This window comes from Bactrocera oleae, chromosome 6 (genome assembly GCF_042242935.1).
Source record: "Bactrocera oleae isolate idBacOlea1 chromosome 6, idBacOlea1, whole genome shotgun sequence".
Lineage (NCBI taxonomy): Eukaryota > Metazoa > Arthropoda > Insecta > Diptera > Tephritidae > Bactrocera > Bactrocera oleae.
The window spans coordinates 8,183,552-8,197,778 of NC_091540.1; the positions used below are offsets into that span (position 1 = coordinate 8,183,552).

A 14,227-nucleotide genomic window follows, 5' to 3' on the forward strand; every position below is an offset into this window, starting at 1 on the left:
TAGAAAAAAATTTATATGAAATAAAATGTATGCAAATCAATGAACTGCATTGAAAAAAAATATATGCTTGTACATACATATGTATGCGTTGAAAATGTGTTACAATGTGTCTTTGGTTCATATTGCATACAAAAAACGGCTTGAGGTTTCAAGATGAAAAATGTACGTCACCTTTTGTACTAATAGTGCGGGTTGCTTTTGCAACTACATAGTGTATGCTCATATATACCCATACATATTTGGGAGGTATGAATGAATATACATACATAATAAGTGTGTTTTCCGTTATTTTTGATGAAAGCAAATTGGATTCATATTTTGATACATGCACACTGAAATGCTTAGGAAAACATGTTAGCATATACTGTTTTTTTTTTTTTTGAGAATAGAAGATTGTGGATTACCTACATACAAGTACTTTGTTTTACTTTTGGAATAGCTACGAAATATTATATTATCATTATATTTAGATGTTTATTTCTGCGATATTTTATTGAAAAAGTTTAAGAAAGCTTTATTACAAATATATGTATATTTATTTTTCCCATTCTTATAGCCTGAACAGGGTATTTTAAGTTTGTCATCCAGAAGAAAACTTCGTAGATAGAAAAAACGCGTTAGTGCAACCGATTTTTCTTGTTTTTATTAAAGTTTAAAGCTCGCGATTTTCCAGCACTTTAATATTAACATAGCTACATGAATAGTCTTTTCATTGTTATTTATTTCACAAATTATTTGAATAATTTAAGCAAATCAATGGAAATTTAGGTAATTGATGAGATTAAATTAATGGTATTAAAAAGAAAACAACACTTCAGCTATCCTAATGTATGCCTGCGCTCCATTGCTCTTCCTTCACAACCAATAACACTCTGACAGAAATTATTGTATATTTAGTTGTACAAATATGTATTGTATTTATATATTTATTTGTGGTATGCACATTATCTTTGCACTATGTATTTGAAATTTGTTCGTTATAGCGTTAAACGCAGTCGACGGTACCTTCTAGTAAAATATCATAACATACACATACTGTGGAAGCAAGCTTAGCAGATGTATACGTACATATTTTTAGTACAATGGGGTGTTACGAGAACAGAAGATATTTAAAATTATAAAGTGCAAAACAAATGCGACCTTTTTAGATAAAAAATCTATTCTAGTATACTATTGCAAGCCTAATCAGGATCATAGAAATATATGACCATACTATGGCAAGCCAAATCAGGGTTGAGCCTCAATACGGATTATTTTTAACATTTTTAAATCTTATATGTATCTTATCAAGTGGTGCTCGCGTAACTAATTATGATGCTTACCTAAATTAAAATCAAAAAGTAAAGCAAAAATGGTTTTCTCTGTATATAAATATTTAGCTAATGATTTTTTTTAATACAAATATATTATTTTATTTCCAATATTCTTCTCACAAATATTATTTTTAAGAAATATTTAATAGCTATTATTTAGAAGCTTTATAACAGTTTTATACAAGTTTTTTATACCAACAATAATAATTTAAATCGTTAAAGTTAGTAAATTATTAAACCAAAATAGCTGCTTACTTTCATATATTGCCCAGTCTAACGTTGATGCTTAAAATTCCTTGTATATAAATTCCATACAATTCTGAACCGCACCAAACTACATTTATTCATAAATATGTACACATATTTGAGGCTATGCTACCGTTTTGTGCCAATTTAATAGTATTGGCAACCCAATCACCGGCAATCAACTTGCAAGCTATTCAAATGCTTTGACTCCTGGCTGCCTCTACATGCTGTGGTGCGATTTAATACAATTTGTATGGAACACTGAATACCCGCACAATTTTACCCATTCATACTGCACTATATTATAGCTAAAATTGTGCTGACTCAAATGCCGTCACAATAGTAGATATGCAGCATATATTCCTTCATATGCTAACTTAAATATTCCATATATGTATGTATATGTAGTTGTCTATATAAACCTAAAAGCGTACAGTCCTTGTAAATTTGTAACACATTTTCAACACATTTCTTACCTTCATTACAGGTGACTGCTGTCAATCATGTATGTCCCGCATACCATATGCCACATTAATAGCGACGCTCATGTGCCTGCTTGGCGTCGGCATATTCTGTGGTACGATGTATCGAGGCGCCTCGTTGACGGTGATTATGATGGATCAAGTGTTTCATTTACATCTAATTTGGTGAGTATCTAGTTAAGGCGTTACATAGCTGTACCAATGCTTGTATTTGCGTTGTATGTATGTTTGTAACTTAATACAAAGCTACCGCACTCTAAATATGCTGTCCAAGCGCATTTACTTGTTGTTAATTTCAACCGAAATGTGACAGAGTGACAATATGCTTTAATTACAATTACATCAACGCTCCTCATTATCGATGATCTAACGTATTTCGATGGGCTGGAGTAATGTGCAGATATTTATTACATTCTTGAGTGTGAGAGCGTGCAAGCTGGTATGCCGACAAACTTGAAATCATACATATCTACATATTGAAATTGCAATTTGCGCTTCACTCTCAGACTTTACTTGCGTCTTAAAGCGCGTTAATTGTTTGCATATGTTGTAGACTTGATCTAAATTATCTGGAACATTTTTTTGTTATAGTTTCAATTTTAGCCTTTGATGACTTTGATTGCTGAGAAAAGGCTTACAGCGGCTTAAGGCTGCATTATGCTGAAAGTGGAAATAAACTTTATTATTTAGCTGAAAGTAAAAATGTGTTATTTCTGTTAAAATATTAGTTTACTTCCAACTTCTCCCTGCGGGTAGGGGTAAGAATTTACCCGCGGTAAGGCATGCCTGTCGTAAAAGGCGACTAAAAGCCAAATGCACTATGACTGTTAATTTATTTTGCCCAGAATTATCAGCATAGTAAATGATGTCAGAAATAGTGCTATAATACTCAGCTTGAACTGATATTATAGACTTTAAATGAAATCCCAAATAAAAAGACATTTGAAGTTCAAGCGACAAATGTCACCAGTCATTGAGTAATGGGTTGCTCAACTGGCAGTAGTTTCGGCTACACAGTCTTACCGGAGACTTTCTGGTACCACGGGGAGCAGAAAGCCCTTGGACTTCGGTCCAATCTGCTCATTGGGTTATGACCCCTTTGGGGAGATTCGTGGTGGCTGTGGTAGAAACCTAAATGCAGGAAGAATTGAAAATTCAGCCTAACTGTTTTTTCAGTTCTAAAAAGAAGTTGCAAAAAGCAACTGGGTTCCGTACCCGAAAACGGAAGAGGTTTTAGGTCGGCCTCGAATCTTACCAAGATGGTAGTGTGGGCCCAGATACACTGCCACTGGTAACCAAATTAATACTTGCAAATAGCTCGTATTATTTGGGGCGCTTATCAACGCATTGTATTAATACGTTGTGTGTTGGAGCACCGTGAGGTAAGGCCGTCGCCGGCAGGTACTCACGTAAATCAACAACGAAAGTTTACTTCCAACTGACTCTGACAATGTGAAATTATATATAATAAATATGAAAACAAGACAAAACGTTTACTTCGGCTGCACGGAAATTATCATGCCCTTCACTGGTGCATTTCTTCTACTATAAAGTGGTGTAAAAAGATCTACCAGGATTGGATTTTGATCAATCAGTTTGCATAGCAGCTATATTCTATAGTGGTTCGATATCTTCAAAAACTGATATACTAGTACGCGTATATACAGAAAAACAGACAGACAGCCGGATATGCCTAAATCAACTTAGCTCGTCACGTTAATCATTTATATGGTGTATATGGTATCTGTATATAACAAGTATGACTTATAGCTTTTCCAAGCACTTATGTAAAAGCTTTCTTCTTTTAATCACGTAGTATGAACAGTGTTATGTAAAAAATTATATTGAGTGAAAAGTCGTTGGGCTAAAAACACCCAAGATCCGCTTATCTGATCTGAATTTCCAAGAGGACAAATCTTGTTAATATGCAATAGGTTATAGCTATATGTAGATATATAATATATGATCAAGCACAGTTCGGATTACGATTTTCAATTTTCTAGCTGAGAGAAGTGGTGTCAGAGAATGAAGATTCTCAGATATAAGCGTGAATTTACGTCTATAACCAATTTTTGTAATTGCACCAATCTTGAAAATATTGCTTGTAGTACGATCCAACTTAAAAGAGGCCACAAAGCCACAGTTAAACATATTTCTTATATTACTAATAGTCAGATCAACTATTGTACCATACAATCCCAATAATTCCTAAAAATGTGTTGATTAAACTTCACACGATCATAAAAAAGATAAGCCGATTTGTTAAGCTATTAGGCTAAGGGACTACAGAAGCTTAAGTATCTTTTTATAAGCCCGAAACTCAGACCTACCACACTGTTCGAAGAATTCAAGTACTATTCTCGAATGGAAACTGGATCAGCCACGGCTAGATTTTAATTGGCTTCACACAAGAATTTTACTACTCTGCTCTACAAAATAGGAGAAGAAGAGGAGCTCGCATAAATTGCAGATATCATATCATAACTAACTTCAGACAAGCACCTAACCATTCAGCTAACCAAAATAAAAGAAGCGTATATTTTATAATTTTTAGGTATTATAGTTATTTTAAGTTATATAAACGTAATTATGCATAAAGTATTTACATAATGCGCACATTCGACATTTTTGAACAAATATATACTTGTTTACATAAAAACCTTAGATAGCATAAATAACCGAGAAAACCGCTCGGATATCTCTTCAACTAATGTAACCGACTCTAATTGCGCATTCATTTCATTTTACAGGATTGAAGCGATTCAAATGATTTTCGTCATAATTGCTGCGGGAATGGCGGCGCTTGGCTTCATGATACTCTTCGTTGGTTTCCTCGCAACTGGAGCGACACGATACAAGGTCTATCGCGCGTGGCGTTCACGAGTGGGTGGGCGCATCTCGTGCGCAGTGGTAAGTGAAATGCAGAAACTAAAACAAAAACTAAAACAAAAACTACAACAAAACCAAATCAGGGAAAAATAATTTGAAAAAAAAAATGTTTGCCAGTCAACTAACCAAGCGTTGGAAGAAAGCACCAGACAATGTTTTACAAATGAGTCGCGTAACTGATTTGGCTGGTAGGAAGAAGTGAAGTTCGTGGCTCAACGCCAATAGACAACCAAAAAAAAACAAAAAAAAAGCACAGAATAAATATTGAGATGATGCGACATTTTCACTGCAACGACAGTGTCTAATACAAACACAACAAAGCACACGAACTAACAGCAAATAATAGAGTAAGTAAAGCTTCAGTTACAATGAACTGACTAGCGAACTACCAGCTATTGCTTATTTATATAAAAATTCCGACGTCGGCAGCATTGACTACTTACTGACAATTAAAAACGCATTTCACCCGCGAAAAGTTACAAAACTTAATTAAGCGTTGATCAAAGACAAAAGAAGACTGCAATTGAATGTTGTCTGCTCATTTTTTCCATTCGCAATTTGTTTGTGTATATATTGTAGTTGTGAAGTGAGACAAAATGGCAAAATTAATTGCAATTATTTACGCTTATATGTGCTGGAAATAGCGCGCGATTTTTTATTATTTTATTATTATTAATATTTTTTTGTTTTGCGAAAATTTACTCCTTTTGCTGTCTTTACGGTCGAAGAAAAATGTCATAAATTTTGCGCTTTATTTTCTTTACAGTTCATGGGCGTCACATATCTGTTGAACTTCATTTGGATATTGATTCTATGCTTCTTGGTCATAGTCACCTTCATCTATACCATGTTCTGGAATATGTGCTCAAGTGTGGAGCGTTCCCTCAGCTGCATCGATTTAACACAATTTCGTAAGTATCACTGCAAATTTTATATTAAATTATGATTTTTGCGCTTGACTTCGGAAACATAATGCCAAATTTCTGTGTTAATTTTCTGCTGTCTGACATCAGTTTAAGGGGTTAGGGTTAGTCAGAGGCACGAAAAAATGAGAATTTTCATTAATTTTTTTTTGCTATTAAGTCATGTTATTTTACAAAAGTAGTAATATGGCATTATTATACAATGTTTTGTCTTGAAGTCACGAAACTTTCAAAAAACAAAAATTTTATATCCAAAGTTATAGCTGTCTGTATTGACTCAGTTCTAAAAAAAAGGTCCTTGCGGTGACAATCAAAAGTGCTTGGAAATTCATCTAAAATCAATCGGATGAAAAAAATTAGTTTAATAAATAGATAATCCTGGGCCTGATCGGAGCTTTTTTTTCAAAAACTAACTAAATGGCGGCCTGAGGAAATTTTTTTCTAGATTTTTGGTAAAAAACCAACAGTTAATTGATCTTAAAAAATCATTCGATCAGGCTCGAGTTTATTATGTATTCTAAAAGCTGTATAAATTTCATTAAAATCTACTGAGCGATTTCCGAGTTACAGTTGTCACCTCTTCAAAAAACATAGTTTTGAGAAAAACGCATTTAAAGTTTCACACTAGAGCTCCCGAGCGCTCTTTGTTATTTGTCGAATAACTCAAAAAGTAACTATCAGATCAACTTGGAATTTTCAGAGAATATTTTCAAAATATTACACTTAACGAAAATGCAAAAAAAATTATTTATTTGAAAATTCTGACTACCCCTAACCGCTTAAGAACTCAATATTGAATAAATTATCTCGCATTTCAAATTTTCAATACAAGAATTTGATTTTGATCGGTAAGTTTGTACAAAAAAACGAAAGTAATAGAATATAACAAAATATTTTTTAAAATCGTTACTAACCTCAAAAAGCACCTCAAAATATATAAATCGGCCCAAAAACTTTTTAATATACTATATACTTTTATAATACTTGTTCAATATTTTTCATCAATTATTTTTTGATTTTGATTGTCAACTTATATTGACCAATACACATAGAACTTTTAATTCGCTTTGCGTCAGTAATTTGTTTTGACAGAAAATTTCGATGTATGCTTTTGTATGAGTAGCTTCACATAAAAAGTTTTTGATCTTCATCTTTTTACGCTTTGCCAAGCAACCGTCTTCATTTTTTAGAGAGAAACACTGAAAGCAAAGCGTTCATGTAGCATACCCTTTGATTTCTTCGTTGTTTAAGTATGAATTGGCACGGAAAGCGAGGAAAGTTGTATGTGATCGGGCCTTAAGTATATGCACATTCTAATCCAGCTTCAAATTGGTGTCAGCTACAAAAACTTACCCTAAAAGGGTTGCTAAATTTCAATATGCTGCATATAACATAAGTCTCAAAAGATAACTCTCCATTCAATCAGCTGTGAGTTTTTGAAATATCTTTACAAATTTAGTCTTTAACCACCTGCTTTAAGCAGGCCAATACAAAAGATTAATGCAAAGTGGTCACATGCTTATTAACTTATTTTGCAAATAATTTTTAATTTCTACAATTAACAAACATACTGCTTTCTTCCTTTCTACTTCCAGATTTCATGTTCCCGCCAAACACAAAACAGGAGGATATGAAAATCTGCGATAAATATGAGATTAAAACCTTCTGCAAGGATGGCGTCGAGAATGCCGAAGTCATGTTTATACTCGCTACATTAGCTGCTCTACTCGTCATACTTAGTCTGGTGCACTATCTCATGTGCCTGGCAGCCAACTATGCGCATATTAGAGATCATGAAAAATTCCAAGAACTACAAGAAATTCAAAATCTCAATGAGCTCGAGTATAGCGCTACGTCCAAGGATCGTTTCTAGGACATATTTCAGAAGATTCATTTTGAGCTTAAAGAGAAGTGAGCGAACAAAGCAGTGAAGAGATAATCAACCCACAGAACTACACACACGCACACAGACATGCAACACGTACACTTAGAAAAATAAAGCAAAAGAACTGATATAAACAACATATAACAATGAATAATATAAATAATGGCATATTAAGCAAATAAATACAGAGATTTATTGGAGAAAATGTATTATATAGCGCATACATACAACAAATTATTATTAGCAAGGCAATGCGCGCAGTAACAGCACTACTGTAAACTGGATTTTTTTTGTGAAGTTTTTGTGAATTTACTTAAATTGAAGTAAGCAACTGTGCGCATTAACTTTCAAACACATCACAAACATAAACTTTCTAAAAATTTTACATATTAGTATATATACAATATTTATATTTAACTTGGTTTTGTTTAAATATTGCGCGTGAAATTTTTGAGTTAACATTTAATTAATTTTTTCGTTTTGTAATAATTTTTAATAAACAAATAAAATTACATTATTATTTTTAAAATTTGAATATTTTTTCAAAAGTGTATATTTATAAATATTTAGTACGTATTTTTCGAAAATTATATTTCGTGAGAGCTGCCTACTATAGTAGGGTATATGTTTACTTTTAAAATCTTTATTTAATTTCGTTAACTTTTGTAGCTTCCTATATATAATATATTATTAATATTTTTAACATATTTTAATTCTATTTCTAAGTGCTAAAAATGGTTTATCTACACTTACAGCAATTCAACGAGTAGCAAAGTTGTAGGTAATAAAACGTTCTAGAACTTTCGTGTTAACACTTTTTCACATAAGCTCAAAATTTATATGAAAAATTCAAATAACCAAGTTTTTGTTTATTTTTGCTTATATGTTTTACAAAAATTTTTATTCTTTCACAAAATTTATATAAAATTAACTTTTTTATATTCGCAACACACTATAATTTTTTTCATTTAAAATATAAATTTTTTCACTTAATTTTGACTAAATATCAGAAAAACGCTCTATTGTTGAAACGAAAATTTTTGCTGTCCAAGCCCACTTATGGAATTTCATATCGTTATAAATAAAAGTATTTATTTTTTCTTTAAACTTTTTTCACAATTTAAAATTTATTAGTGTTTTTTTTAACTTTATCTTTATAAGTTTTGATTAATTTCATGTGTTCACTTAATTGAGGTTATATTAAGTTATTTATAAATTTATTAATTGAATTATAAATTTATTAATTTATAAATTTATGATTTAATTTAATTGAAATTATTTGTGTAAAAAATACACAAGAACACCAAGAGTTACCAGACATATCAGTTTGATTTTATTACTTTAGCATTCCTGCTGCAACAACAACAATTAAAAGTTAGTGCATTTTGCACCGAATTTTCGAAGTTGTTGCCCAAGTACCTTTAAAACGACTTTAGTTTAGTTTTATTTAGTTTTTAGTTTTTTTTTTTAAATATGTATGTATATATTGCATAACTATATACTGCTTTGCTTGCTTAATTCAGCAATAAATATAATAATATAACTTACAACTACATTTCAAAAATAAATTTGTAAGCGTAGATGTTTTGTTTTTGATTTATGTTTGTATTTTTTTTTTTGTAAATTTTCAAAATAACCACATTTTTTATGCACTTAATTTTTAAGAAAGTTTCAAAAAACCACATTTTTCATGCACAAATTCGGTAAACCAAAACATACGAAATTCGTAGCCAAAAACAACAAATGTATAAACCGTGCCAACTCAAAACCACAACCCGACCAAAATCGAACTATTGAGAAAGCCGTCCAATTGTAGCTAACGAGACGAAAATTAATTTTTTTCGAAATAAAATTTTACAGTTATTTATGCATATGCAGAAATTAAAATGAATTACTAAAAGCAAATTTTTTTCGAAATAAAATTTTACAGTTATTTGTGAATATGCAGAAATTAAAAATAATTACGGAAATATATTCTAATGCTGCGCTGCTGACTTTGAACATTAAATTTGCGCTTTAACATTAAAACAATTCTACAATTATTACAAACATACCTACAAGTATATTAGATGCAAGCATATTTTTGTAATACATATTAATGTGATGCAGGCTTGTATTAAATGCTTTTGGTACCGGCTTATTGTTATAAGTTCAAAAACGCACACGCTAACTACCCATATTGGCAAATAAAATGGAAAATGTACTGCAATTGACAAACACATCAATTAACAGCAACACATACACACAAACTGTTACACACACACATGCACATCCAGCATACAAACGTACAAACATACACACACCAGGGCAATGCACAATCGATAGTTTAATGCTCAAAATGAATTCTTCTGAATTTGCATGTAAAATAAGAAAGCTAAAAACAAAAGCAAATAAAAGTTTGCGTCAAAAGTTGTATTTGAAAATTTGCAAAATCAACAAGTAAATATTAAATTGCATTCAATTTGTAATGAATTGCTTTCAGCACATGCATACACACGCATATACATATATATATAACTGCATATATGTGTGTGTGTATTGAGAAGTAAACTCATATATAATTTTTGTAGCCACGTATATGTGCATATGAATGTATGTATGTATGTGTGTATGGCAAGCATAGAGCAAAGGTGCGCTTATAAACTGCAAATATAAGTTAGTAAATCACAGCGCTTGTGTAGTTTATGCACAAACTATATATAATATATAATATGTATGTGTATATAAGTTGGCAAAATGCGCATTGTAAGCAAATTAGCATATCAAATCAACGATTAGTTAAAACTAGCAAAATAGCACTAAATTACGTTTAAGTGTAGTAAAGTAAATATAAAATACTTTGTATATATAAATACATACATACACATGTAGTAGTATATTTAAAATACTATAAAAAATTTAAGTAAATGAAAATTCATGCAATGACTCTTTATGCTTACATACGAATTATTACTTTTATTGGAAACTGAAGCAATATTTGACAGGTAAACAATGCAAACAAATAATAAATATGAAGTTAAGTATGCCAACATAATAAAAACAAGCACGAGAGCACATGCAGAAGAGAATATGTAAATAAATCGTGTTTTACTCGGTGTGTGCAAATGTGCACATTGTATATATTAGTTATGTAGCGTGTTGCACTATTCACAATTTTAAAGGACACACCAAGTGTGACAGCCTAAAAAAGCCGATTCTTAGGAGATACCAGAAAAAACAACTACGTTATTAACTGTTTTGAAATTTTAAGCGTATATTTATACATATTTTAAGAGCGTACATGGGTTTCACGGCTTCAAAACACAAAAAAAAAATGTTTAATGGCTAATTTAATTCTATAATATCTCTAGAATATTGTTCTAAATTCTCAAGTTGATAGCAGTAATAGTTTTGGCGTTACAGCTTTGAAAAGTTGCGCGCAGGTCAGCTATGTAGTCACTTAAAACTTTAAACGCGTTTTTCCCGAAACTGTGTTTTCAAAGTCGGTTGTCAAGATTCATCGCAAACTACTCAACCGATCTTAATGAAATTTTACACAGGTCTTTAAGATATCCTTTACAAGATCTTAAATTCAATTACAATTATTTTCTTTCACTTACAATTATTTGCGTCTTTTTTCACACTGCCGAAAATACAATTTTCATTTTATTTGTTTTTTTTATCCGTGCAATGCCTAGTTAATGTTCTTAGTTCAAACACGTATTTTTTTTTTTTACTTTTGATGATGCTGTCAGAAGTTCTGCTGTCAACGCGGAAGCACCCTTTTTCCGAGGGACTGCCGGAAATGACATCGTAATGACCGAGTTTTGCATATTTTCCTTTGAAAATTTCACAAAATCTTTATCAAATATGTATCTTCAGAATAATTAAAAGTTTGAATAAAATATTTAATTTTTTATATTATATATGAAAAAAAAACTATTGAAAACAGGGCGTTCGTTGCTCGTCAAAACCCGTGTAACCCCTTAAGCATACACAGAAAAATTTTTGAAGAAAAATATTAAATATTTTCGCGTTACATGCGAACTTCGACGTTGCTAAAAAAGAAAGCTTCTTTACTGCATCACTGCTGCGAAGAAGAACCTTTCTTTTTAGCATTTAGCCGGCTTTCTCCATGCATGAAACCTAAAAAAAATTCTCTATTAAAAGACATTCTCCGTACCATGCACTACAGTCGAAAAATTAAAACAAAAAGCAAAACAAAGGCCGGCGTTTTAAAAAACTTTAATTTAACCAAAATTTTGCAGACGGACATAACTAAATCGACTCATCTCATCACGCTTGATTATTTATATATGTATGTACATATATATTTTATGCAGTCTCCCACTTTTACTTCTGGATGTTACAAACTTTGCGACAAAGTTAATATATAATGATTGCTATGAAACCGATCAACATTTTTTTTAAGTGCTTTCGTGGCATTCTTCAAAGTCGTGTGTACTACGATTTTTCGCAGTTACTGAAGACGAGAACTTTTTGTAATATTATAAAATTTTTCCGGCTGCTAATTTTACCGTTGCATTATACTGATTGCCCGCATAATTTGCCAAAGATTTTACATACTTCTAAGGCAACAACATATAACAATCCATCTTAATTTTGAGTTATGTCTGAACTGCACTTTGACAGTTGTTCCTTGTGGCTACAGATTCAAGCGCATCGCTTTAGCTAATCTTTAAACGAGTAACTACGCTACATCGTTCTTGCTACGGCTTTCGTTTAAGTTTTGTGTAACTAACATTCGTTCATCATACGCCCTGGAGAATATAGTTTTTTAATGTAGCATACTTTTAGGCGCACAAAGGAAATGCTTATGTGTTTGGCTTATATGTATGCATGTGTCAATAGATTTATACTCTGTATATCAACACACTCACATAAACAAAAATAAATTATTAAACGCTTAAGAAAAACAACTCAATTTATGCTTGATGCTCAAATGTATATCGGACTACGATTTTTTTACAAATGAATTTTTGTTTGGAATAAGTGTGTGTTTTTATAGTTGAAATACTTGAACGCGCACAAATTGTATATCTCTGTAAGTATGCAGTATACTCTTAGTAAGTATTTGCTGAAATGATGTACTGCCACAGAAACACTGCCAATTTTACTATTTATTTAGAAAACGTACCGATTTCGATGAAAATTTTCCAATCCATATCTAAATAAAAAAAAATTAATGTAAGACCGAAAATATAATAGTATTAAGTATATATAAAAAAATTTAATTTAGTGAATTTAATGAAAATAATTGATAAAATAAATAAGTTAATAATAATTTTAATAATAAAAGGAAATAATAATAATTTTTGTAAAAACAAAATTAATAACTCGACATAGTTACAATATATGATATGGTATAATGCTGAATCGTAAAAGTTAAAATTATTTTATTAATATTATTGAGACATTTAACCTAAAAATCAATTATCATTTATGTAAATATGTTTTAGCAACTAAATTATTTCGAATGTAAATATAAATAAGCAAAAAAAATAAATAACTGCATTGTCAATATTTTTTCACACAATCAAAACTTCAATAAAGATTTTTTTTCGAAAAGACAAATTTTATTTAAATAAATTAAATGTAAATACGATAAACAAAAATTTATATTTGGTTCTATTTGTTTATAAAAATATCAATAAATCTTTTTTATTTAATTACATTTATAAAGAAAGAAATTAAATAAAAAATAAAAATATAAAAGAAAAAAATAAAAAATTAAAAATAAAAAATTAAAAATTAGAAATTAGAAATATAAAACTAACAATAAAAAAAAAATTTAAGTATAAAAGTAAAAAATTAAAAATTAAAAATTAGAAATATAAAATTAACAATAAAAAAATAAAATTAAAATATAAAAGAAAATAAAAAAGAACAATATAAAATAAGTAAGGAAAGCCTAAGTTCGGGTCTAGGCGAACATTTTATACTTTTGCAACTTGCAAGGATCAAAGTCAGCTAAATACCTACAGGTGTTGGCAATATTAAAAAATGTGGCGAAAGTGTTCAACTTCATTGTTGAAACGTGAATGGATTACAATCAAGTTGTGTTATGTGGGGAATAGGCGTGGTTACTTTATAATTTCGCGCATTTTCGCACTGTTACATGGGAATGTCAAAATAATCTTATGTACCAAATTTGATTGAAATTGGTTGAGTAGGTTCGGTTATGATTTCACCTAAATCACCATTGTCCAAATTTAACACCGACTCCTATAAAGCCATTTTATACCATCTCAAGTGCAAAATTGTATGTCTCTGAAACATTTAGTTATTGATTTATCGCGCCTTTAGTAGCTTTTAACAAAACCGTTATATAGGGAGAGGGCAGGTTAATAATCCGATTTCATCGCACTGTCGGTAAGGGATCATAAAAGATTTGTCCTAAGCGAATATGGTTATTGTAGCTTTAGTGGTTTAGCAGATATGTACATTATACCTATTAGAGGGCGGGGTCACGCCCATGTTTTCAAAATT

General features: G+C 30.7%; 1 protein-coding gene across 7 annotated transcripts in view; it reads left to right on the forward strand.

Annotated features, from left to right (window-relative positions):
- M6 (neuronal membrane glycoprotein M6) overlaps positions 1-11,850 on the forward strand; it is a 69,887-nt gene extending 58,037 nt beyond the window's left edge. For all 7 annotated transcript variants that reach the window (XM_036361008.2, XM_036361003.2, XM_036361004.2 and 4 more), the window contains 4 exons: positions 2,047-2,206; positions 4,792-4,951; positions 5,697-5,841; positions 7,449-11,850. In XM_036361008.2, the coding sequence (XP_036216901.1) occupies positions 2,047-2,206; positions 4,792-4,951; positions 5,697-5,841; positions 7,449-7,726 (743 nt within the window). In that variant the 3' untranslated portion in view covers positions 7,727-11,850. The remainder of the gene's footprint in view (positions 1-2,046; positions 2,207-4,791; positions 4,952-5,696; positions 5,842-7,448) is intronic.
- The last annotated feature ends 2,377 nt before the right edge of the window (positions 11,851-14,227 follow it).